The sequence below is a fragment of the Ursus maritimus genome, unplaced genomic scaffold (genome assembly GCF_017311325.1).
Source record: "Ursus maritimus isolate PB19 unplaced genomic scaffold, ASM1731132v1 scaffold_21, whole genome shotgun sequence".
Classification (NCBI taxonomy): domain Eukaryota; kingdom Metazoa; phylum Chordata; class Mammalia; order Carnivora; family Ursidae; genus Ursus; species Ursus maritimus.
The window spans coordinates 22,043,493-22,070,410 of NW_024424564.1; the positions used below are offsets into that span (position 1 = coordinate 22,043,493).

The 26,918-nt window shown below is 36.3% G+C and overlaps 1 protein-coding gene across 1 annotated transcript in view; it reads left to right on the top strand.

Moving 5' to 3' along the window:
- TMTC2 (transmembrane O-mannosyltransferase targeting cadherins 2) overlaps positions 1-26,918 on the top strand; it is a 388,624-nt gene that overhangs the window by 166,944 nt on the left and 194,762 nt on the right. The window contains exon 3 of the mRNA XM_008683605.1: positions 18,556-19,384. Within this exon, the coding sequence (XP_008681827.1) occupies positions 18,556-19,384 (829 nt within the window). The remainder of the gene's footprint in view (positions 1-18,555; positions 19,385-26,918) is intronic.

The window sequence follows — 26,918 nt, forward strand, 5'->3', positions numbered from 1 at the left end:
TTTTTAACTCCCAAATCAGTGCAATACCCCCCAGGGGGATAAAATCAAATTGTTGAAGAAACTGTGGACACCAGCACAAATATGTATGTCAAAGAAATGAGCAGCTGTAGTATTACCTAGCCATGTAGACTTCAGAAAGTCCCAGGGTGAGGGGACTTTTCTGTATATTGTCTTATGTAGGTACGTAGACTAGAGAGAACAGATTGGACTGTCTGATCACTATCAAGAATCTGGTGTAACTAAAACTACCCTCAGATTCTGCTCTCCTGCTCCCTTCTGGAGCTACTGTCTTAGTTCATTGTTCTTTTGTTCATTCATTCCATCATTTGCTTGGTCAAATACTCATTCACGCATTTGGTGCTAAGTGTTCTGTGACGGATGCAGATCGAGTTGCTGTGGATAATATACTTCGTGACCAAAACAAATTCCTGCCGTATGGGAGCTTGTGTTTGTGGAGGAGAGCTGTGAGAGTCATTTCTGAAGAGTGTGATAATTATTAAGATTATTTATGCTTAGTGTCGCTTTGGGCCTTAACAACTTCAGACTTGACCTTTACAGTATATGATTTCTTTCATATGGTGTTAAGACTGGACAGCTTTGGGGAGGCAGGGATTGATGTAGCCCGGAGAAATTGGGGAAGTCTTGTGGAAGAACTGAAATTTAAGCTGAAGGGGATGGAGAACATTTCAGATAATGACAATATTAGGTTGATGACTGTGAATTTGGTTTATACCTAGAATAATCATGAGACCCATATCACTGAGGGAATTTTGAGGTACCAAACAATAAAGGTATCAATAATACTTAAGGGATTTTGAAGTTTAGTAAAGATGGGCCAGATTTGTACAGCTTTGAATACTAGTCCAAGGACATTGGAGTCTAATTCTTGTTTTATTGTCCATTTTTGAGAATTATGGTAGGTATTTGATGAAGAGTAGTGACTAAAAAGATAAAAGGATAAGGTCCTAAGCCGTGAGCACCAAGGAAGATGAAATTTCCAGTCCTGAATGGCACCATAGCTCTGTGTCCTTGGGGAACATGTTTAAGCTTTAAGGACGTCAGTTTCCTCATTGCAGAATACACATTGAGGAGATGCTTTCTAAAGTTCAGGGACTTTACAAGTAGAAATTGCTGATCTCTAGATCTCTCTAGCATTTACCCATCTGCGGTTTTCCGAACACTTCTTGTAGAAGTTAATGGTCTTTTATGTCAGATGCAGCTTAAGATTGAGGAACCTGGCTAGTGAAGAACTGGAGATGGCGATTACAAAGTGGATACTGTGGTTTGGGGTGGGTTAGGGGTATAAAACCCTGGTCTTAGAATCAAAATAAGTAGCTTTGAGTTCTAGTGCTTCTCCTTAGCAGTGGGATTCCGAGCAACATGCTTCACATCTCCAAGTCTCACTGCCCTTTTGTAAAGTACTGATTGACAAGAGTTTGCAAACATCATAGGGTTTTAGAAAGAATGACATGAGATTATATAAACATTGTAAAATATTTAATAAACATTTGTAATTAGTGTTCCTGCTACTATTACGTGACTTCCCCCAAATTCCATAGTTGAATATAATGACAGAAGAGAATGGTGTTTTCTAGGCAACTGCTCTCTTCACTAGAAGCCAGGACCCCATCTGGGAGGTATAAAATGACTTAACAGGTGTTGGAATTCATTAGCCAATTATGCACGATTATCTCTTTCCTCATAATATCTGGTCTCTCATGGAAAAATACAATGGAGCTTAATTTGTACTCACTTTAGCATATCATTTGGATGACCTGTGTTTGTTTAGGTTGGTGAAGCAACAAGACATGTGGGTTGATTGGAGATATGGTGCAGAATAGAACAAAAGTGGATTTATTATGAAATATCCGCACTGTAAAATTTCTGGAGTGTTTAGTTTAGGAGTTATTATGAAACCTATTCAAGAATGGAATTTCCTGGTATTAAAAAGGAATGTTTGAGCTATAGAGGCTAAATAAAGACTAGCACATCCTGTCATTTTTATTTTCTTGTTATCAAAACTTATAGCACAATTTTAAGATATTTCATCTTTTGGTTTTATTAACGTTTGACTTGCCCACAGTATGAGCTGGCATGAGTTTTCTTCACTTCTGAGTATTGCTGGTGGTGACTCCTGTGTTGAGGTGGGGAACAGGGTACAGCATGAGGGGCCAGGGATTACCAGCGCATTTGAACAAGAGTGTAATGAGGAGGAAGCAAGAGGCTGGAGCCTTTCAGTCAGGTATTTTAACCAGTCCCTTCCACTTCCCTTTGCTTAGTCCAGGCTGACTGAGTGCCAGTCATGTACCTGGAAAAAACTTCTTGCTTGTCTCCTAGAAGGGTTCTCAGGGCCAGGAGCCAGTCAAAAAAAAAAAAAAAAAAGATTGACAGTTAAGTCAGAGAGCATCCACTAAACCACAACTGTTAAAGCGGACGAATTCCCATTAGATGAATGCTTTTTGGACCTAATCCAATGATAATAATCTATTAAAACAAGTTGTCTAATCTTATGCGTTAACTTGAAAAGAGAAGTGGATGCAGGGTGATTTGCAAAATGTTTGCACGTGTAAGTTCAATTTATTTAATTTTCCAATAATTAGGGCATGGCAATGATTAGTGCTAATTGGAGGTATGTTGGGCTGAAAGAATTATCCAAATATGTTTTGAAGACTCATGAGAGATTTTTGCAGTAAATCGTATTTAACTCTAGGGTTTTTTTTTGTGTGTGCGTGTTTTTTAGTGATAATGTTAAAGATCAAAGATACACATCTTAATGAAAAATACCAGATTTTAACGCCATCTGAAGTGATTTGAAAATTTGTACTTTAATGATAACTACAAAGGCTGGACATGCTTAAGAGGGAAGATTAATGGGGAGAGTTTTCATGGCCCTCAATATAGGTGTTTAATAAATGCAGAATTCTTTTTTTTTTTTTTTAACTAATTTGAAGCGAGATCAAACTTTTGCATTGTATTGAAGTCTTATTCAAGTGGAGGACAAATGCTGCTATAATTATATGGGTTTCACAGTTTTCAAATTCCTCTCTCACAGTTTTCAAATTCCTCTCTGTTTCAGAATCTTCCTGTGAAATTGCCTCTGACCTTATTGAAACCTCCATACCCATATAGATTTTTAAAAGTTAGTAAATGATTAAAATTTAATTCCAAATCTCATAATAAAAGAAGGAAAGGAAAAAAATGTGGTAGGTTCCATTTACACAAAGATTTTATGGTAGCCACCACCACGAGGTTCCAAAAATTGGTTTTGCCAAGTTGCTTCTGGCAAGAAGAGACTCTTGGAGAGGCTATCAGAACAGTTCCGAACTGAAAAACTTTAGTATTTTGTTTGTTCCCCAAACATCTGGCTCATGGCCACTTGGCAGCCATATCAATCATTTCTCTGTCTGCATAACATGAAACATGCAACTAGCTTATTATTCCTAAAGTAGGTATAATTTGAGGGTCACTCTTTTGATGATTAATTCCAGCTAATAAAGGTATACATTTTAAAAGTGCTTATTTTGTGGTATAAATATTAATTGACGCTCATAGAAAAGTTATCCCATTTAAAATAAATACTGCCATCTATGTTGACTATTTTACTTTTCAAAAAGAAATTCACTTCCAGAGTAATAAGATGTAGAGGTGTGAAAGATGGCTCTTCTTTTCATGAAAACTAAAATTATATTTTTCAACTTTTCCCATGTTACCCTTGCCTAGACTGAATTTTGATTTTTAAAGTATTTTCAGATAACTAGCTCTTGGTTACTGCTGATAGCACTAGTTTGCTGCTTCTTACATCCCTTCCTACATTAAAGGGAATGAACCAGACAGCACCCAGCAAAGATTTGGAAGTGGAGTTGTTTTTTCGGTAAGAGATTCTAGTAGCCGTAACTCCCTTTACTGCTCTGATGTACTTGAAAATTTGGCATGGCCATTCGCTTTTTTCTTTTAGGAGAAGTAGGGGGAGAATAGGTAATGACTCTTTTGCTTGCTCAGTAAACCCAGAATGTTCTACTCAGCTGATCTTGTGAGGATTCCAGTTCTGTTTGATTCTGCTCTGAATGACTAATAATTATAATCCCTAAGTAGGTGCCACAGTGTTGTCTGGGAATTTCTGAATAGTTGTAATTACCAGATATTGAACTACAAAATTCAGTTACAGAATCACAAAATTGATGGATGTTTTCTCAAGTGAAAATTTTCTTTCAAAACACGCATTATGTAGCCTCAGTTTCCCAATCAAAAAAACAAGTGTTATTTTAAACATCAGTGTGGCACTTTGAGAATCAGGACAAAATCTACACGCAAAATATATAAAGGGCTACAATTTTATCTGTGAGAAAAAGAAAATAATCATTTGTCCATTTGACATTGAATTTACTATATATTTAGCAGAAGACGTATAATTATAGGCAGGAGCATACTCTCATTGAAAAACATTAAGCATTGAAATTATGTGTATTAATGAACACCTACCTATGAGATGTATATATGAAGTGTATTTGTCTAGGTGAAGTCTTCCTTTTCTTATGGGTGTCTGTTGTATGTTCATAGGAAAGTCCCGCACTCATTAAATAGCTGCCTATTTTGATATCTTTGAGAGAAGAGAGCTATATCTTGGCCTCCCCACTGAGTGAAGTCTCATTATAATTTGTCTCTTTAGCTTTCCAAAATGCTGGGCTCACATGCTTACCTCATTAATGAGACTGGAACACATCTCATAATGGCTGGTTTGTTGCACTAAAGCCACACAGAGTTAAAAGAATGTTGCAGTTTAATCCATTGGCGCAGGAAATGCATTTGCAATGCAGTTGCCCACTTGAGGAGAGATGGATAGAAAAGAGTTCCTTTTCCAAATTCAATTAATTTTGAGCTCTTTTATTTTGATTCTCCCCCATTAGGTGTATTCTTAAAGTGCAGGGAAAGGAATCTAATAAAAACCTAAAGTGGTTTGATAGTCAAAAAGAGGTGTCTCCTTTTGTGTAAAGTATTTTTTGTGTCGTGTCTGAAGTCATAAAAGGATATTTTCTTCACATATTTTCTTCATAAAGGCTGAATTGTTTCGTGGCTAACCCGATTTGACCATAGTGCACTGCCTGGTGGGAAGTGTTAAACCTCTTATTTTAAGCTAAACAAGATTACTCTGAAGGCTGGCATTCAGGGGCTTGCTTTTAGTGTAATGGGTTAGGGGCTGTGGCACACCCCTTACAGTTCCAGTAATTGAACTCTTTGGGTACTTCAGTCTCTAATAGTTAGCTCTAGAAGGAGCCTGCCATGGGTATGCAAGAAATTGCTAACTGCTTGATTTCCCCATGTTACCTTAATGAGGAAGAATGGATCACCATGCCAACAAAAACACCATAGCAATGGGTCTAGAAACATCCTTCCTTTGATATTTGTTTCTCATTTGGGGGTTTCTCATATACTACAATTGCTACAGAGTGTCAGACAAGACCGAACGGGATCTGAAATCAATATGTTCTCTCTCATAGAATACGTGTAAGTTACTGTGGTCCTTTAACCTGAATTCTGGTTCATTCTACTGTTTCATCTTTTTAGATTCAATTTGAAGGCGGTTAAAATGTTAATATGCACTTAACGTTGATGTTAGTTTTCGTTTGATATTTCGTGGCCCACAGCTTTAAGATACTGATCTATCAAAGCCCATCTAATTTCATTTGGTTTCTAAAAGCTTTTATTCAGCTTTTACAACCATTCTTTGAATAGCCTTTGTTTTTTAGAACAGTTTCAGGATTACAGAAAATTTGAGGGGAACAAGGTTCCCATATATGTCACACTCAGTTCCACCTGTTTACTGACTTCCCACATTAGTGTAGTGTATATGTTACAATGAATTAGCCAATGCTGATATGTTGTTTTTATTATTAACTAATGTTCATACTTTACTCAGATTTCCTTCATTTTTACCTAATGTCCTTTTTCTGTCCCAGGATGAAATCTGGGATAGCACATAACATTTATTTGTCATGTCTCCTTCGGCTCCTCTTGGCTGTGACAGTTTCTCAGCCTTTGTTTTTGATAACCTTGACAGTTTTGAGGATTCCTAGTCAGATATTTTGTAAAACATTCTCCACTGGAATTTGCCTGATGTTTTTCTCATGATTACACTGCGTTTATGGATTTTGAGAGGAAGAACAGAGGTCAAGTGACATTTTCATGACACATTATCAAAGGATTAAGGGTACATGCTGTCGGCATGACTTACCACTGTTAAGATTGACCCTAATCACCTGGTGGAGATAGTGTTTTTCAGGTTTATCTATTGCAAAGTTACTCTCTCCCACATCCCTCCTTTCTCTTTGGAAGAAGGCACTGTGCTCAGCCCGTATTTATGGAGTGAGGAGTTATGCTCCCTCTCCTTCAAGGTGGAGTATATATATAAATTATTTGACATTCTTCTGCAAGGCAGATTTGTCTCTTCTCTCTTATCTGTCTCTCCGTCTATCAATCATTTATTTATCAGTATTGATTCATGGATATTTATTTTATACTTTAGTTTATAATTCAGTACTATTTATTTTGTTGCTCAAATTGTTCCGGCTTCGGCCTTTGGGAGCTCTTTAAGCACGCTTCTGTGTGCCAGAGACAGTTTGACATATCCTCATCTCTCTCTCTCTCTCTCTCTCTCTCTCTCTCTGTCTCTCTGTGTGTGTGTGTGCGCGCGCGCACGCATGTGTGTGCCCACACCTCACTTTCTGGCACTATAAGATACACCAGGCTCATCTTATATATTTCCTGCCTCAGTCTTAAAAATCAGTCCATTTCTCCAAGGAACCTTGGTTCCTTTTAGTGGAAAATGGTATTAGAAATCAAGGTAACACCATTTAAGGAATAAATAAAACAAATTTCTAAATAAAATTAAGAAGAATCTCTTTCAAGTATGATTAAAAGAAAGAGTAGATGGTCATCTTAAGTTTCTTCTCTTTATGTTACGTTTTTAAAAATCTTTTAAAAAGTCCATTTTTTTTTAACCAGTGTTAGCTAGTATATGTATGAATAAAGACTATGAAAAGAATTTCAAATAGGCTAATAGTTTTGATTTTAACTGAAATAAAAACCATTGTTTCTGGTGACCTTTTACTAGCATATCAAACCAGTTATGTTTGGTTTTAAATTTTGGATAAATACCATGTTATTCATTATATCAGATTACATGAAATATGCTTTGACACTTTTTGGATTTTTTTTATAATCATACTCTCCCTAATGACAACCTTGTTTGGTGAATTATAATCTGGCCTAAAAGAAGTCTAAGTAGTCATCAGTGGATTTCAATCTGTAACTGATTTATTGAGCTGTTATATGTTTATCTGGATGGGTACAAATACTTTCTGATAGATGTTTGTAATCAATGGAAAGTATTATGCTGTGGTGTAGAGTTAGCTTGAATAAGTGAAAGAATTCCTTATCATCCAAAGTGCTGAATATTTCACTAACATACTTTTTTATGCCCTTAATCTTTAAATTCTTTCCTTGCAAAGACTGAATCTACTGAACCTCTTTATATTTTTTGAAATACTAAACATTAAAATTCTTCTGTTTATTCTTTTGGTACAGGAAAAAAAGTTTCTAATCTTGTATAGAGGGTAATTATTAATAAGGAAACCCATTTTTTTTCTTCAAAGGGAAACAAATACCCTGACAACTTGATGATGACAAAACTTTGATAAATCATATGAATATGTTCTGGAAACAATTTCTAATTATACTTTTAACCACGCGTTCCTTCTTGTCGCATATTCAGAAATGTCAGAAATATATGCTTTTATATTGCTGTTTTGGGGTGAATCTCCAGTGAGAACTATTTTAGGAAGGAGGGAAGCTAGGAGAAATCCTATATTACTGATACAAAGAAAGCTTATGACTTCAATGAAGAATAGTGGATACAAAATAAAGGATGCTAGATTTTTGTTATGTCTGGATAGCCTTTTCTGTCAGTTATTCTTAAAACTTTCAGATACTGATTTTTATCTGCTTTATTATTACAACTCTACTGTCATTGCCAAGGGCTTAATTTGGAATTAAATGAGCCTTATGCTTAAGTAATTTATTTTCATTAGTTTGCCAAAAAGTGAGTCTCATGATGGTTTTAATACTCTAAGGCAGAATGTTTACATTTTTCTTTCATTGAGTATAAAATATTCCTTTTCAGTTTCCTTTATGTCCCACAGAATCTTGAGATCAGAAGGCAATATTGAAGCTGCCACCATGAATGGCAGTTTTCCTTGAATAGTAGAGAGGGAAGCTGTTAGAGTTGGTTTTTGCTCTTCTCTTGTGCTATTTCTTCAGGCAAAGACTCTTAGAGAAGAAAATAATGCATTACAGGGCTTCTATAAAGGCATCACCACTAGTTAATGTGACAGGTTCTTCTCATCAGATTTGCCTTCATATTTCAGGTGATGCTTGAGAAAGATTTTGATGTTATATGGTAAATTTCACATTATTTGTTCATTATAGCTATGTTCTTTTATTCTATTAGTGTGTCCAAAGACTCGAGATAAAATTGTTAACCATGAACTTGATGGACTTACTTATTTTTCATTTTATGATTTCCTGTATCTGACAGTTCCAGAAGAATCCCTCTAAAATTTTGTAATTAGGAATATGTATATATGTATGTATGTGTTTGTGTATATACGTATTCAGTAACATGGAAACTGAAGCTAATTTCCCTTTTAGTGTTAAAGAATTACTTTTTAAAAAGATGAAGAACACATTTCAACTTCTAGAAAAATTAGACTTTCATAAAGCTGATTTATATGATTTTATGAATAAATAGTGAGTTAAAACTTGAGGGAACCCTGTCTATATAGTAATTGACATGAAATGTATCTGATAAGAATTCTTAAGGATGCACTCATTTTCCCATTTTTAATTCTACTTTTGGAATGAAGTTGTAGTCAGGGAAATGTTCCTCCAGAACATGTTACCGCCTTCATGTGTACTTTTCATGGAGAGGTATGCAGTTAGGCAGAATATGTTGTGATGTAAAGGTGACAAGGCCAGGTTTCTGTATATGATGACAGCCAAGCTGGCCTTGGAGTTATGCAGTATTATTTCATTTGATCCTTTGTGTGGAGGATTGGGAGTGAGAATTTAGCATAATGGGATTTAAAATGGGGGTGGTGGTGCCTGGGTGTCTCAGTCGGTCAAGGGCCCAGCTCTTGATTTCAGCTCAGGTCATGATCACAGGGTCATGAAATGGAGCCACATTTTGGGCTCCCTGCTCAACGAGGAATCTGCTGGAGATTCTCTCCCCCTGCCACCCCAGCCCTCCTGTTTGCACGTGTGCAGTCTCTCTCAAATAAATAAATAAATAAATCTTTAAAAAAAAGTGTGAGATAATGACAGGTAAAAAATTGACTTTTGGTTTGAGGGTCAGAGTTTAAGAATCATTTTCAAACACCTATGAATGTTAGGCTCTATAGTAATCTCTGAGAATTCAAAGATGGGCCATTTGTTATATCCCAGACCTAAAGGAGAATTTTTGGGTAACGCTGTCATAATTTTGTATCCCAACTGGGGTGCGTTGTGATTTATCTAATTTTCTTGTGTAGCTAAGAGATTTTCTAGCAAAATTAAGGTGAGGATTACAAAATAATTGTAGATAGATTGAATTGGGACATGGAAAAGTATTTTTTTAATATTGGGAAGCTTTAATTATAAAACAATAGCTGCGGTAAATACTAAATATCCAAAAGTGTATGAACTCACAGATACTTATGTGTCCATAACCAGAATTTGGATTTGTTATCATTATTTGTATATTTATATGTTTCAAAAAATTATTTCAACCTAAGAAATGTAAGTTTAGACATAAAAGACTGTCAAACATTTTTGGGGTTTTTTGATTCATTTTTTGGGACTGTGAATAAATGACAACCACTGAGAAATTTGAAGCCATCTTTGTCTCTTCATCTGTCCATCCAGCTCCCTTCTGTGCCCTGTCCTAGCAGTTTCATGTCAACTGATGTTTGGCGTAATTGTTTCTAGACTTGGCCAGGGGTGGAGGATTGGGGGGGTGGCAGATTTTACAAACATAGGTACGCATTTGTGAAGAATATATGGGATTTTTTTCCTGAATGGCCTATATGATTTTATAATATGTATATTTTGCAACCTGAGTTTTTACAAGTCATGTTACTATCTAATGATTTGGTTCATTTGCATTAATTGCTATATAGTATTTTCTGTTGGCATATATGTATGCCTACATATATAAATATATGTGTCTCTCCATATACTGTATATGTAGTTTGTATGTATGGTTTATTCCTGTGAGTTGCCTTATAGATTCAGAACATATGGGTATGCCATGATTTATTTTCATATTGTTCTAGTGAAATTTTTAGAGATTTATTTTTTACAAATTATTAATTTTCCTAAGTACTTCCGAATTTCTCACCAAACTGTCTTAATTTATATTTTCTCAGTATGTAATAGTTCTTGATACAGCACAATTTTTTTTCTTTTTTCAAAGATTTTATTTATTTATGTGACAGAGAGACAGCCAGCGAGAGAGGGAACACAGCAGGGGGAGTGGGAGAGGAAGAAGCAGGCTCATAGTGGAAGAGCCTGATGTGGGACTCGATCCCGGATCGCCAGGATCACGCCCTGAGCCGAAGGCAGACGCTTTAACGACTGCGCTACCCAGGCGCCCCAATACAGCACAATTTTAGTGAGTTTTGTAGCCAATTCTTTTTTCCCGTTTTTTTTTAAACTTAGATTCATTTGAAGTATGTTCTTTTTACTTTAATTTTCATTTTATTAACAAATGAATTATAATTGTTTATTGTTGTCTTTTCTCTGAATTACCCATCTATATTTTTAAATCTATTCTATTGGATTATTTGCCTTTTCTGATTCACATTTAGGAGACTGATTTTTTTTCTGGGAAAAAATCCTTTGTCTTCTGCATATTGCAACAAGACTTGAATATTTCAACTCTGAATTGTACTTATTACAGAGATCTCAATTCCTTTGTAGCGTGACCTCATGACACTCATTTATTATACTAAGAAGCCAATTTGTCCCAGAGCCTCAGAGAAAGCATTATTTATGTTTCATTATGATTTATTCATTTAGAATGAGGAAAATATGCCTTAAAACTTTGTGAAATGAAAGCCAGAATCCCGCAGTATTTTCAGTGTCAGTGTTAAGAATTAGACTTGTACAAATATGTGATGATTCTCTGCTTCGGCTGCATTAGAATCTCCTGTGGAGGTATTAGTCAGACCAGGGCATTGGTATTTTTAGCAGCTCACAATTAATATTGATGGTCGGTTAGGTTTCAAAGCTATCTTTTAAGGCACTATGATTCTTTGCCTCCCAAAGTGTTTTCTAGACAGACTAGAACATGCAAACTCCACAAGCACAGAGTCTGTCCTCTCTCTACTTGTACAGATATATCTGGAGCCTAGTAGGAGAGTGCCTGCCACACACAGCCCTCTTAGTGATGTGCTCAGTGAATTCATTGTGTTTTCACTATTGAATTGCAGTCATTTGCTGGGGCGCCTGGGTGGCTCAGTTGTGAGGTGTCTATCTTCGGCTCAGGGCATGATCCCAGGGTCCTGGGATTGAGCCCCACATCGGGCTCCCTGCTCCGCTGGGAGCGTGCTTCTTCCTCTCCCACTCCCCCTGCTTGTGTTCGCTCTCGTGCTGGCTGTCTCTCTCTCTGTCGAATAAATAAGTAAAAATCTTCAATACATAAATAAATTGCAGTCATTTTCTAACGTTATCCAGTCATTTTCTAACGTTATCCATCAGAGATTATCCTTCTATCACGTTACGCTTCCCAGATTTAGACTTCTCATCTTCTATGTGTGGATTTTTACTAGTTGTACCTTTCAAGTCTGGTGGTAATTCTTCAGAACTCTCATGCATCATCTTACAAATACCTGTGCTGAATCAGTGTGCTACACTAAGCCAAGAACAACAGCAACAGTAACAAAATGCTGAGGCTGATTATATGACTTGACTCCTAGCTGTTAACTCAATAAAAATTTACCCAAGTCAGAGCATAGGGACTACGATTTTTTAAAAATACTTGAGAGAGGAGAGAGAGTGAGAGAGAAATTGAGAGAATTAGTGGGAGGAGGGGCAGAAGGAGAAGCAGGACACCCCCCCCCCCCCCCCCCTAAGCCACCGAAGGCATACATCACCGACTGAGCCACCCAGGCACCCCTAGGGACTATGCTTAATAAAAAAGCCTTTCCATGCTTTCTTTTCTTTCACATTATTTTTAAGGCTGTTACCACAGAAACAATGAATGAGGTTAGAAGAGAGATTTGGTTTTATCAGAAGCCCATTTTATAGGTGACCATTTTTAACAAAATTCTATGAGAAGACATTAAAGAGATTTGAAAGTTGTGATTTCAAAGAAATCATAAAATACATAATAAGTGAGGCCTTAGAAGCTCTTCCACTTGAAACATTTTAACGTCAAATTTTTTTTACCTGTTCATTCAGTTTTCCTTTAGTGGTGTCATTTATTCAGCCCTTATAGACCTTACCTGTAAGTTACATCAGTTGTTTAAATGGGAGCTGTACATGAAAATGTTTTAAAATATAAAGTACTTTATAAATTAATGTTAGCCTTTGATTATTCTGCTTTTTCATTTTTGTCATTAGCTCAGCATTTAGACTTCTAATTTATCGCTGAGTAGTTTTCATTAATCTTTATTTTGTAGTTTATTGTATTTAAATATTCTTTGAGTATGATAAAAACGAGAATCATTTTATCACATCTTCAGTCTTAATGCTTTATTTTGATAATTTATTAAAATTTAATAAATTGCTAAAGATGCACTTATTGAAAATTAATAAGGTAGTTTTGCATTATGATATTTCTCTTTTAAATAAAATGGAATTATGCAATGATTAAGGCTAACTTCTGGAGTTTCATGACTAGCAAAGAATTCTGATTACACTTCCCTTCCCCATGTGGTTCTCTTACTCCTTTACTTTTCTTCTTGACTGATGAGGAGGATTTTTGTAATGACTCTCCCTTCTCTCTCCTTACTCTCACCAGAAGACATTGGAATAGAATGGCCTCAGTTACACTTTGTATACTTAGTTATACTTAGTCGCAAAATGTACTTTTGCTACAAACCTTAAACTTGAATTGTTTTTTCAAGATCAGTCTTCCTCATCCATGGTATCTTATTTCATTTATCTTTGCCAAATGACATGTTTCTCTTGTGTAATCAAAGAATACTCAATTATGTGATTTGTCCATCAAGTTATTATAGCTTCTAATGTGCAGTTTTGTGTCTTGTGGGTTTTTTTTTTTCTAAAATCAATAAATTTTAGAATTTTTGCTGGGTAGAATTTCAGAAGAGCAAAAGAATGGTTTATAAAAGGTATTTTTAGATTTCATTTATTCTGAACCATTTCATGTTTCCAGAGAAGACCTGAAAGTGAGAAATTAGTGATGACCGAACATATTACTCCCCCAACACTAAAAATTCCATGCAGCATTATGTGAAATACTTTTGAGTAGAAGTCGGCCACAGATGTTTTAAAACATTGAGGCAGTTAATTCTGTGAACTTAGCATTACTGTGATCTGATATTAACAATCCCACCTTTTAAAATTGTCAGTTTCCATCTGTTTGCTGTTTCTCATTTTCCTTATTTTGAATTTTAAACTTCTAACCTCCTCCTTTACTTCATTTCTTTTATATCCAGAAGTACCCTGTCTTTAAATATTTAAAATATTTTCAAAATAATTTTGAAATTCAAAAGACATCTCTCTCTCTTTCTCTCTCTCTCTCTCACACACACACAGAACCCTCTATGAATTAGAATCTTCTTTGTAGAGGTGAGAACTTCTAAAGTCTTAGAGTAAGATCCCATTAATGATTTTGAAAGTTGGAAATAATGTAATCTGTGTTTAAAAGGGCTGGGTCACCAGTTAGGAGGAGACTTTTGTGATAATCCAAGTGTGGGCATTTTGGACTCAAGTGGTGACAGAAGAGATGGTGAGAAATGGACAAATTCGGCATATATTTTGAAGAGAAAGTGAGAGGAGTTGGGAATGGATAGAATGGGGAGGGAGGGAGGCTGGGAAGAAGAAACTGGTTATGTAGTTTTACCATCTTTGGTGGTGGTGATGACTGAAGGAGGAAGTGTTTAGTGTCAGGGGTATGAAATCAAGCTTTATGTTGGGCATTTTGAATTTGAGATACCTAAGTGAATATGTCCAATAGGCAATTGAATAAATGACTGGAGATAAGGTTAAGGTGGAATCATTAGCATATATTAATATTTTTTAAAAATTACAGACCTTTGTGTATGGTGTAAGAGAATGGTCGAGTTTCATTCTTTTGTATAAAGCTGTCCAATTTTCCCAGCACCATTTGTTGAAGAGACTGTCTTTCTTCTATTGGATATTTTTTCCTACTTTGTCAAAGATTAGTTGACCATAGAGTTGAGGGTCCATATCTGAGCTCTCTATTCTGTTCCATTGATCTATGTGTCTGTTTTTGTGCCAGTACCATGCTGTCTTGGTGATCACAGCTTTGTAATCTAGCTTGAAATCAGGCAACATGATGCCCCCAGCTTTGTTTTTCTTTTTCAACATTTCCTTAGCGAATCGGGCTCTTTTCTGGTTCTACACGAATTTTAGGATTGTTTGTTCCAGCACATTGAAAAATGGCATTGGTATTTTGATCAGGTTGGTGTTGAAAATATATCTCTGGGTAGCACAGACATTTTAGCAATGTTTATTCTTCCGATCCATGAGCATGGACTGTTTTTCCATCTTTTTGCATCTTCTTCAATTTCTTTCATCAGTGTTCTGTAGTTTCTAGAGTATAGATCCTTTACCTCTTTGGTTAGGTTTTTCCAAGGTATCTTATGGAAGGGGGGGAAATCAGAGGGGGAGATGAACAAGAGACTGTGGACTCCAGGAAACAATCTGAGGGTTTTAGAGGGGAGGAAATCGCGGATGGGTTAGCCCAGTGATGGGTATTAAGGAGGGCATGTATTGCATGGAGCACTGGGTGTTATACGCAAACAATGAATCATGGAACACTACATCAAAAACTAATGATGTACTGTATGGTGACTAACATAACATAATAATAAAAAAAACTCACTAGTAAAACAACATGGAGAGGCTTTATTGAAGTTAAACAGTTGTTTATAAGGATTAAAAGACCATCTGAATTAGGAAAGTAAAACATGTTCTTGGTAACAAATTCAAACAATGACTGGATAAAGCAAAAAGTGGGAGCCCCAGACTCTCCCTACAGAGGTAGCTTTCCTACTTTAAGACTCATTAAGAGGCTTGCCTGGGTGGCTCAGTCGTTAAGCGTCTGCCTTTGGCTCAGGGCTTACTCCCAGGGTCCTGGGATTGAGCCCCGCATCCGGCTCCCGGCTCCGCTGGGAGCCTGCTTCTTCCTCTCCCACTCCCCCTGCTTGTATTCCCTCTCTCGCTGGCTGTCTCTCTCTTTGTCAAATAAATAAATAAAATCTTAAAAAAAAAAATAAGACTCATTAAGAAAGAAAAATTGCTGCCTATTCTTTTTTGTTATTTCTGATTTTTGTTAAACTTACTGAAAGATTGCCTTCAGGGGCATCTGGGTGGTTCAGTCAGTTAAGCATCTGCCTTCAGCTCAGGTTATGATCTTGGAGTCCTGGGATGGAGCCCCATGCTGGGCTCCCTGCTCAGCAGAGAGTCTGCTTGTACCTCTACCCCTGCCATTCCTCCTGCTTATGTTCATGCAGTCTCTTTCAAATAAATAAATAAAATCTTTAAAAAAAGAAAGAAAAATAAAATTACAGATGTTGCCAAGATCATTAGGTTAATAGTAGAGATGGAGCAGATGGTCCATGACTAGTTTTGTGGCTTCCAGCAATGAAAGGTGGGGTGAATGAGGAGTCTGAGGAAGAGAATCTAGTGGCAGTTGTATATAATACATAGAGACTATTTTTTTGTTTTCATTTTTTTAAAATTATGTCATGTTAGTCACCATATAGTACATCATTAGTTTTTGATGTAGTGCTCCATGATTTATTGTTTGCTTATAACACCCAGTGTTCCATGCAGTATGTGCCCTCCTTAATACCCATCACTGGGCTAGCCCATCCGCCCAACCCCCTCCTCTCTAAAACCCTCAGTTTGTTTCCTGGAGTCTGTAGTCTCTCGTGGTTGTCTCCCCATCTGATTTCCCTCCCTTCACTCTTCCCTTCCTTCTCCTAATGTCCTCCATGCTATTCCTTATGTTCCACAAATGAGTGAAACCATAAGATAATTGTCTTTCTCTGCTTCACTTATTTCACTTAGAGACTGTTTTAATAGAAGTTGTACATGCTCAAGATATATTCAAGATATATTTCTCTTTGGACTTTTTAAAATGGAGATATAATTGACATTTAGCATTTTATTAGTTGTAGGTGCACAACGTACTGATTTGGTGTATGTATATATGGCAGATGATCACCACAGGAATGTAGTTGACATCCATCAACACACAAAAAATTTTGTGTTTTTTTTCTTGTGTTAACAACTTTTAAGATCTGATGTCTTAGCAACTTTCAAATATGCAGTAGAGTATTGTTAACTACAGTCACCACGATGTCTATGACATCCTTAGAACTTGTCTTCTTACTAGAGGTTGTGCCTTTGACCAGCTTCACTGCTTCACCCATTTTGACAGCTCTCCTGTTCCGTCTCTGGCAACCACCCATCTATCTGTTTTCTTTATTTAGGAATTCAGGGTTTTTGTTTTTTGAGATTCCACCTACAAGGGAGATCATACAGTGTTTGTCTTTCTCCAGCTGACTTATTTCACTCAGCATAATGTCCTCAAGGTCCATCCATGTTGTTGCAAATTGCAAGATCTACTTTTTTTGTGTGTGGGCAAATCATACTCCATCAGATGTCTATAGCACACTTTCTTTATTCTTCATCCATCGATGGACACCTAGGTTGTTACCATGCCTTGGCTATTATAAATAAATAATGCTGCAATAAATGTAGGGGTACAGATATTTTTTTGAGATAGTGATTTAGTTTCTCTCAGATAAATACCAGAAGTGGAATTGATGGATCATATGGTAGTTCTATTTTTAATTTTTGAGGCAACTCCGCACTGTTTTCCATAGTTGCTGCACCAGTTTACCTTCCTACCAACAATGCACAAGGGTTCTCTTTTCTCCACATCCCCGCCAACACTTGTTATTTCTTGTCTTTTTGATTCTAGCTGTTCTAACAGGTGTGAGCTAGTATCTCATTGTGGTTTGGGTTTACATGTCCCTGATGATCAGTGATGTTAAGCACCTTTTTATGTACCTGTTTCTGTGTCTTCCCTGGAAAAATGTCTATTCAGATCCTATGTCCACTTTTAATCATTTTTTTTCTTTTGAGTTGTGTGAGTTTTTTTTAATGTATTTTGGATATTAGCTCCTTATCAAACATATGATTTACAAATATAATTTAGTAGGTTGCCTTTTCATTGTGTTGATGATTTCCTTTGCTGTATATTAGTTTTTTATTAGATGTAGTTGCAATTATGTATTTGTGCTTTTGCCTTTTGTGTTTTTTTTAACTAAATATTTGGCATATCCTTAAAGTTCCAAGCACCATTTTGAGTGTTACTAATGTATAATTCTATACAATGTCTATGTGTGCAGTAAGAGATCACATTACCAAGGAATCATTAAAGTTGGGATATGGTATCCATCTCTCCCCCTCCCGCTTGCCTCTTTGGGACTTAGATTGTTTGAGGTCACTAAATTCTTAGGTTGAAAGAGTTTGCCAGAAAATTCTCATTAACAGGAATGCCCTTTGGCCTTCTTCTCACAATTTTCTGTCTCTCTCTTAAAATAAATAAGCACACTATCTAAGTCATTTTATTTTTAAAAGTTGTCATCAGTGTGGAGAATTTGGGATTCATGAGGAGTGTTTTTAAATGTTTGATGTCACTGATGTCAGTGACAGCATGGGGTAGCAGGTGAAAGCCTGGTTGATAAATTCTGCAAGAAAATTCAAGACAGTGAAATGAGGACGGGCATAGACATAGCTAAATGCTGTTACTCCTTTGAGCCAAGCAGAATCCTGTCATACTCTATATTTTGGGGCATGCCTGTTCTTTGTTTTCCCTAGAACCTAAACTATAAAGTGAAAGAAGATAGTTATTAGATGTCTATTCTATCCTGTGCAGAGTGCTGAGTACTTTTATACTGTGGTCTGTTTAACTTGACACCAATTCCAAGCTGGAAATACATTCAACCCATTTTAAAGAGGTCAAGAAATTGAAGCTTTTGTTCTTGGTATTATAGAACAAGAAGAAAAAATACTCATCAAAAGTTATTTACAAAGTAGGCTTCCACAGTCAATTTTTTTTTTCAGGTAAATTTTCCCTAAGCACGTTTAAAAGGAGATAGAAATAAAGTCATATATTTAAGACCTATGTGGTTTTAACTGTCCACTTCAAAATGTCTTTTCATCTCTCAATGTTAAGTGAAGTGTTCCCACGCTGTATTGATGATGATCTTAATTTTTTCCCTTCTCTTTTGGTTTCAGAGAAAGAACTTGTCTCTTTTCCTCAGCATTAGTTTGTTAACTTTCTGGGGGACTTCCCTTTTGGGTGCCCGTTTATACTGGATGGGAAACAAACCACCAAGCTTTTCCAACTCTGACAACCCAGCTGCTGATTCGGATAGCCTGTTGGCTCGGACGCTCACTTTCTTCTACTTGCCAACCAAGAACCTCTGGCTGTTGCTATGCCCAGATACACTCAGTTTTGATTGGTCGATGGATGCTGTGCCTCTGCTCAAAACAATTTGTGATTGGAGAAACCTACACACTGTGGCCTTCTATATTGGACTCCTCCTCCTTGCCTACTATGGCTTGAAGAGCCCAAGCGTGGAAAGAGAATGCAATGGGAAATTTGTAACAAATGGCAAGCAGAATGCAAATGGACATAGCTGCCATTCAGATGTGGAGTACCGGAACTCAGAGATTAAGCCCAGCTTTGCATCCAAAGTAGAAAATGGCATTAAAAATAATGCATCACAGAGAACACAACTTCCTTCTACGGAGAACATTGTTGTTCTTTCTTTATCTTTGTTAATAATACCCTTTGTTCCTGCCACGAACCTGTTTTTCTATGTCGGCTTTGTAATTGCAGAGCGAGTATTGTATATTCCTAGTATGGGCTTCTGCCTCCTCATTACAGTGGGTGCCAGAGCCCTTTATGTCAAAGTCCAAAAGCGGTTTCTCAAGAGCTTGATTTTTTATGCCACAGCTACATTAATTGTTTTCTATGGACTCAAGACTGCGATCAGGAATGGAGACTGGCAGAATGAGGAAATGCTGTATAGGTCAGGGATAAAAGTAAACCCAGCTAAAGGTAATATTTTATTTTATACTTTTTTCTGGACAGTTTGCTCATTGTGCCTTTTTATATCCTTGCTTCTTGCCTTAAAACTCAGTATTCAGGAGGAAGAGGTTTTTTTCTGCAGTACCTGTGTCTTTCTTTCATTTCATTTTTTTTAAGAGCTGAGCGGTACAACAAATTTCAAGAATTCCATATTTGGAATAGGGAAGTATGTTCTGATGTTCTGGACTACATTTGTCCAGAGGAATTCGAACGGTTGTGCAAAAGTATTGGCTGTTATAAGAATTTAGACAAATGCTTGTTGGTTTCTGTATGTTAAATACTGATACAGACATCATCTCTTTCGTCATGTAATAAAAGTCAGGCTGTCTCACTTGAGGATATTTTAGCTTTGCTCTTTTCCAAGCATCGCCTGAGGAATTACCGTAAGACTTACATCGACATCTTTAAAAGATTTGGAGGTGATGCTACCTCTGAATCTTGGAATCATGTCTCTAGGTGTCAGTGTGTGCGCACACAAGTGTGAGTCACCCTTAGCTTTGCAGAGGTGCTGTAATCTGGATGTTGCCAAGCCGTTCGCACATTCTTATTTAAGAGTTCTTCAGTCACGTAGGGAAATAAACCTCACTGTATAGGAAGATTGATCATGTATTTTATTATTGTTTTTGATTTAGAAAACTCTTTTAGCAAATCGCAGAATCTATAGCCAGAATAGAAAGTCTCCCTTAAAGCATAAATGAATAGGCAAAAGCTGTTATAATGATTTCTCTGGTTTAGGCAGTAAAATGATGGTAGAAGCCAGAGAGCAATTAAATGAAAACAAGTGCACCTTTTAAGTGCAGAAATATATCATAGTAAATAGTGCCAGCTAGCCCTGTTCTTCATAAGCCTTTCCTTTTCCTTTTTTTTAGTTATTTATCTTTTACATTATGGTTGCCTGCATAGCATTTGAACTGGGCTTTTTCTACTTTCTCCAACACAACTGTGTACTGGTACTCAAATACTGAAAGTGTAAAACTGTTCCAAATGTATGGAGTGGCCTGTTGATGGATATCGGGATATATGCCCAAAGATCTGGATACCCTAGAAGCAACTCTGGTATCCTTATCGGATTACCATTTAAGTCAAGAGTTCAGCGAACAGCTACTCATTTCTTTAAGCTAAGGAAGTGATTGTTGGTACTTGTAACGCTTAATAGATTGCAGGGATTTTAATGGCAGTAGAAACATTAAAATTGAGCTAGTGCATAGCATAGAATTCCTCAGTTCTTATGGAAAAAAGCTTTACCATGTGGCTTTTGTAGGTAGTGAGTGCTGCACAGTTTAGTGATTGCATGAACCCAAATCTTGTAAAAAATGTTTCAGTCAGTTCTCACAGAATGCTTTTGAGCTGGTTTTTCTTCACTGGTAGATGAAAGTATGTAAAGGGAAGGCTATGTTGCCAGTTTATTTTCCTGCTATTTAAAACAGATACATTGTAAGGAAGTTAAAGAAAAAAACCCCAGCATGTTAATTTCATCACAAGGTGGTTCTGAGGATTTATTAAATTTATTGGTGAAGTCTCAGGTTAAGCTACTACTGTAACAAAGAGCCAAGATAATGGTGGCATAAATACGATAGAAGCTTTATTCTTTCATGTAACAATCTAAGTATGTGTAGCCCAGAGCTGATAAGATGGCGCCATGGGTTTTCAGGATCCGGGCTCCTTGTCTTTTGTTCCCTTGCCATCTTGGTAGTGTTACCCTGTCCATATGGTCTGAGATGGCTTATTATCACATCAGCACTTCAGCTCACAGGAAAAGAGAGAAAGAGCAAACAGTGGGTGTACCCATTCTCTTTAAGAGCGTATCATGGAAATTGCACACACCATGTTTGCTCACAGACTGTTGGCCACACCTAGCGGCAAGGAAGGCTGGGAAATGTTATCTTAATTCTGAGAAGCCAAGTACCCAGCCAAATTTTATTCCTCTTTAAGAAGGGGAGGGCAGATATTCAGATGCTAGAGTATAAGTAGCAGTCTCTGTCCCCACAGAGATAAAAAGCATTTTGTAAACTCCTAGATATCGTCCAGATATGTTTCTAGATATATTTGGCTATGATACTTTTGACAGTTATTATTATGATTTTGATCCAGTTATTTTGCTGTTATAGCTAAAATGTTTGCTTCTTCCATTATCCATTCACTCAGTAGAACAATTATTAAGCATTTCCTTGGTTTCCAATATATTTTCGTGTCTCCTTCCTAATACTTAAGAAGTGCTATAGTATTTAGGTACTCCAAGTAGTATTAGTTAAATGAATATATGACTGCCTAGTACTGTAGGTCCTTTGAAACATCAAAAATTAAATTCCTGAAGCCTGCCCCACCCCTACAACCCTACCACCACCACCCGCACCCCCCTGCTCTACTTACAGCCTTTACCATCTCAGTTGATTGCAACTCCATTTTCCCAGCAGCTCTGAACACTGCTTTGGAATCATCCAACCTTCTCTTTTTCTTTAACACCCAACATCCGTTTCATCAGCAAAGCCTCTTGACTCTGTCTTCAAAAATACATCCAGAACTTGACCACTTTTTACCACCTCCAGTACTACCGCTATGGCCCATGCCACAATCATCTTTCTTGGGTTTATTACTAAAAGCCTCTTAGTTGGCCTCCCTGCTTCTGTTTTCTTGCCTGTTAGAGAAGAGAAGGCATGCAGTAATGAATACATTGAATAATAATGTTAAAGTCATAGTCTTCGTATAGAGTTTATAATCAGTTTAGAGATAAGATGAATATGCATTGAAGAAGGTGAAAGTGTGAAATACTACACTGTTAATATACCAGAAACTGAGAAATACTTTATAATAAGAGGGATAGAATTGAAAATGGGGGTAGTTTTGGATCCCATGACCCTTCTGTGCATATTCCATTTCGATACGAGGCAAAATTCTTAACGTCTAGGTTCCTTATTTTTCTATTTATAACATGTTAATAATAATTCTGGCTACGGTTACTTCCTTAGCAATTATGAGACTGGTAGTAATCTTTCTTAAGGTAAATTTTTCTTCGTCTGCTATGTTATTTGAGTCTAGCAAAAGATTAGAAACCCTTTAAAGCCAGTTCTTTGTAAGGTTGTCTGAGATTACAGTTATTCATTGAGTTAGGTTTTTTTTTTTCCCCTCCTTTGAAAGCCTTTGCAGATTTTGGAGTACTTCAGTGTACCATGTGCTTTACCAGAATATGATTTTAAGCCTCATGAAGCATTATACATTAAAGCTGCTGCCTTCGGTAATGGGTCCTGTAGACAGCTGCCAGTCATTAACTGATTGGATGCAAATGATGATGGGTAAAGCCTGTCATAGTGACTGTGCTGCTAATTTATGGTTTAAATCTGGGTAGTGGAGAAATGATAGCTGATTTGGACTATGTAAACCACAAGCCCTGTCTCATTATGTGGTTGATAATGTCAGGAAAATACTAGACATAGTTGATTACTGTAGTTTGCTGATTTCACAATGACTCTTTGCATTTTTGTGCTTAGGAAAGAGGAAATTTTCTCTGATGACTGCTTAAATGAGCAAGCCACATCATATTTGAAAGTGTTTGTATGTGTGTGTGTTTAAAACAACATATTTTGTAAACCATATTGATTAGTATCTGCTTGAAAAAAAAGCATTTTTTAATTCATTAAAAGTGGTTAAATGTATGATCGACCCTTCTTGGCCTCTGGCTTTCTCTAAATCCCCACATCTTTGGCTCGCTGTAGAATTGAGCTCCATTGATCTCTGCTACTCTGACTTTCAAAGCACCTCACAATTTTCATTATCTTTGTCTCATTTTCCACAGCTCTCTCTTCTACGGGTTTGGCCTCCTTCCTAAATTGATTCATTCTTCAAGGTGCTGTCCAAAGATTGCCTTTATTTTCCTTTCTGTATAGATTCTAGAACACTTCGTGGTATATAGTGGGGGGGGGTGTCAATAAACATGTCATTGAATTTCTAAGTTATTTTCCCCGTGACCTCCTATCTATGTGGAACTTTTCCACCTGAATGATTCTCCAGTATCTCAAACTCATCACCATCTTCCCTAAAACCAACTACTTGCCAACTTTCTTATTAATTAAGGTCATAAGCACAGATGAGCAAAGTTATTATAGAGAAACAGATCAGTGAGCACATAAACATAAAAAAGAATGATAGTTATAGGTGGCATATCTGATAACTTTTTAAAGTTATAGATTAAAAATCAAATCATTTCTTTAGAGTAGTTGGTTTATTGACTATCATTTTGCTTTAAAGAACATACCAGAGTGATTTTTAATTAAACAGGGTTAATCCAAGGAAAACTTACTAAACAGCTAAAGTTTATTTTAATGCCTGTTTCTAATATAAATATGTGAAGTGATATAAAAGGTGTATATTTAATGATGCACTTATTTGAAACCCTAAGTGATTACCCAAGCATTCTGTGTTCATTCCCTCCTTCTGGAAATGACAAATATGGCCCATTTTGATATAAAAAAAGCTGAGAAAGTAGTTGTTTCAGCCATGCAAGGTTTGACAGTTTTTCTTTCTTCCTGGAGTTGTGTAAAACTGATAGTTGTATTTCAGCCTCACATAGTTTCAGATTTCAAGAAACAAGTATGTTAAGGGAGTAGCATTTTATGTAGGAAACAACTCATAATTTAAGTGAAATCCAAACCTTCAAGTCATGTGAAACTTGACTAATTCATTGTAGATTTTATGGTCTGAGTTTTTGTTTACCTCTAGTTGAGTGTCTTCAACAGTGGTGAACTGTTAGCATTTAAGCAGCTAGCATCGAAATTGTAAAGTTTATTGTATTTCTTAGATAATTTATTATATTACTTCTCAAGTAAGATGACATTTTCAAAAGAGGTTCAACTTTTTATAAAAAGTAGAATTTAGCAGTAAAGTCAGGAAGGGCAACCAGTGTAGTGTTTTACTAAGACTGGCTGGCCTGAGTTAAAACTGTAAAATACAGATTTTCTTTAACAGAGAGATGTGGTAGGAGAGAGCTAGCTAAAAGCACCAGTAGAGGCTGATGGGGAGAAAAATCCTACAGAGTTGAATCAGCCTTCCATGGGGTAGAGAGAAATTCTGTATTGCTTCATCTCAGTTCCTCTCTTCTCTTCTGATTAGAAAAATAAAATATAAAGTAATGGGGCTGATGAGAATAAAATAAAAATGTCTCATTGGCTCAACTAGACTCAACTGTTTTAAAAAATAAATATATTAAACTGTTAAATGAGGGCCCCTTTTAAACATTTGAGTTTTGAAGAAATCAACTATGGTTCCTTTTCAGTTGGGATGAAATAGTCCCAGAAGTTCAAAAGCATCAGGTTTCCTTGACTCTAAGAATGGAGTGGCATATAAATCTGTTCTTTTGTTCCAGCTCTAATGACTGCAAGTACCAGTTGTTTGGGGAAAAAAATACTGGACCACAACATGAAGCAGGTGACTCACTGCTTACCCTCTCTTTAAAATTATCCATAACAAAACTTTTAGAATCTTTATGGGCTTTTGAAAACCTTCAAACCTAAAATTAGCATTGCTTTAGATTGAATATATTTACCAGTGGTTCTGTTTCAAAGGAATTCAAACTAGCATATGATTAAAACACGTATGAAATTAAATTATTTTGATTTCCATATTAGTTTTTATGTTTGATTCTTAAAATGCTTAACATTTTTTTGCTTTTATTATATGTATAAAGTATATCATGAGGAATGTATATATACGCATCGTATCTGTACCATTTAAAGAATACTACTGAAACAAATAGACATTTTGCAGCTTGGGAGAAAATTATACCAGTGTATCTTTGAAGATTTTCCCCCATACCTTTCCTTATTTCAGTTTTGTTTCTTTTAAATATTTTTATTTTATACTAGAACCTCCACTACAATGTTAAACAGAAGTGTTAACAGCATTTTTTTTTCTCATTCTTGTTTAAAAAAGAATGTTTTTAATATTTCATCATTAATTATGTGCATTTTACAGGTTTTTCTGTAGATGCTTTTATCTATAGAGTTTTCTTCTTGTTTCTAGTTCAAGATTTGTTTTAGGAATTAATATTGATAATGATACAGATTTTCCCCCACTCAGTCTGTTAATTTGATGGTTTATATTAATAGATTTCCTAATAAACCTACTTTGCATTCCTGAAGTAAACCCAGGAATTACTTATCATGTATTATCATTTTTATATTTTTCTAAATTTGTTTTTCACCCATGTTCCTGAGTGAGATTGTCAGTTCTGATCTTGTGGTATCATTTTCTGGTTTCAAAATCAATTAACCTTTCAGATGCAGTTTGGGAGTATACCTCTTTTGTGTTTCCTGAAGGATTTTATATAAAATGAGAGTTACCCTTTTATTCTATAATTGGTAGAATTTACCTGCAAACCTGGCTGAGCTTAATTTTTTCTTTTGATTTAATTTCTTTCATGATTTTGGAATCATTAAGATTTACTTTTGGATCAGTTTCAGTAAATTTTTTTCCCTTGGATTGTGTTCAGTTTAACCAGTTTCAGATTTATTTGCACAAAGCTATACATAATGTTCTCACATTATCTCTTTTGAAATCTCTATTGCAACTGTAGTTTTAAACATATTTGAGACACTTTGAACAAGAGATGTAGTTTTGCCTCGAACTTTGTGAAGGTGGATTTATTTATGTGTAGGAAATCGCAGGGAATTTTTTATTCTTTTTTCTGTTTGTCCAGATATTTTTGACAGACAATACATCTACCTTCTCCTTCTCTGAATTGTTTGGCGGTGGGGTGGGGGGGGGGTGTGTTTGTTTGTTTGATTGCTTCTCGTTCATCTTTACAGGCTGTTCCTGTTCAGGGGTCTTGAGTTTCTGTGGTTTCTGCAATCCGAACTCCCACTTACAGCTGATTAAAGCCCAAGGCCTTGTTCATCATTGTGTCACATATGCAGAGTGAATGCCATCTGAAGAGCTTGTTTACTCTTCTGGATTCCTGCTTTCAAGCCATTTCTAGACCCAGGGGTTTCCCTTACTTTCCTACCAACTAATACATTCCATTAACAAATATTTTTATTTTTCGATCTGACACTTCTTTATGTTCTGTACATGGAGGGAAGGTCTGGACATTGCACTCCATAATAGTAACAGAAAGGGAAGGCTTAGAAACACCTTCAAATCTGGCATCTATTAAGAAATGGCTGAGGTGCCTGGGTGGCTCAGTCGGTTAAGCATCTGGTCATGATTCTGGGGTCCTGAGATCGAATCCCACGTCAGGCTCCCTGCTCAGCAGGGAGTCTCCTTCTCCCTTTCCCTCTGACCCTCCCTTCTGCTTGTTCTCTCACTCACTCTCTTTCTCTCAAATAATACATAAAAATTTTTTAAAAAAGAAATGGTTAACTATATTAGAAGCTGTTTTTGAGAATAGAGTTATTTAAGACATACCTAATATTTTTGAAATTTAAAATTTTGTTTTTAAGAAAAGAGAACCAAGCTGCTATTGTAAGCTAAAGAGTATATTACAGCACTGTCTTACACAAAATGAAATTATAGG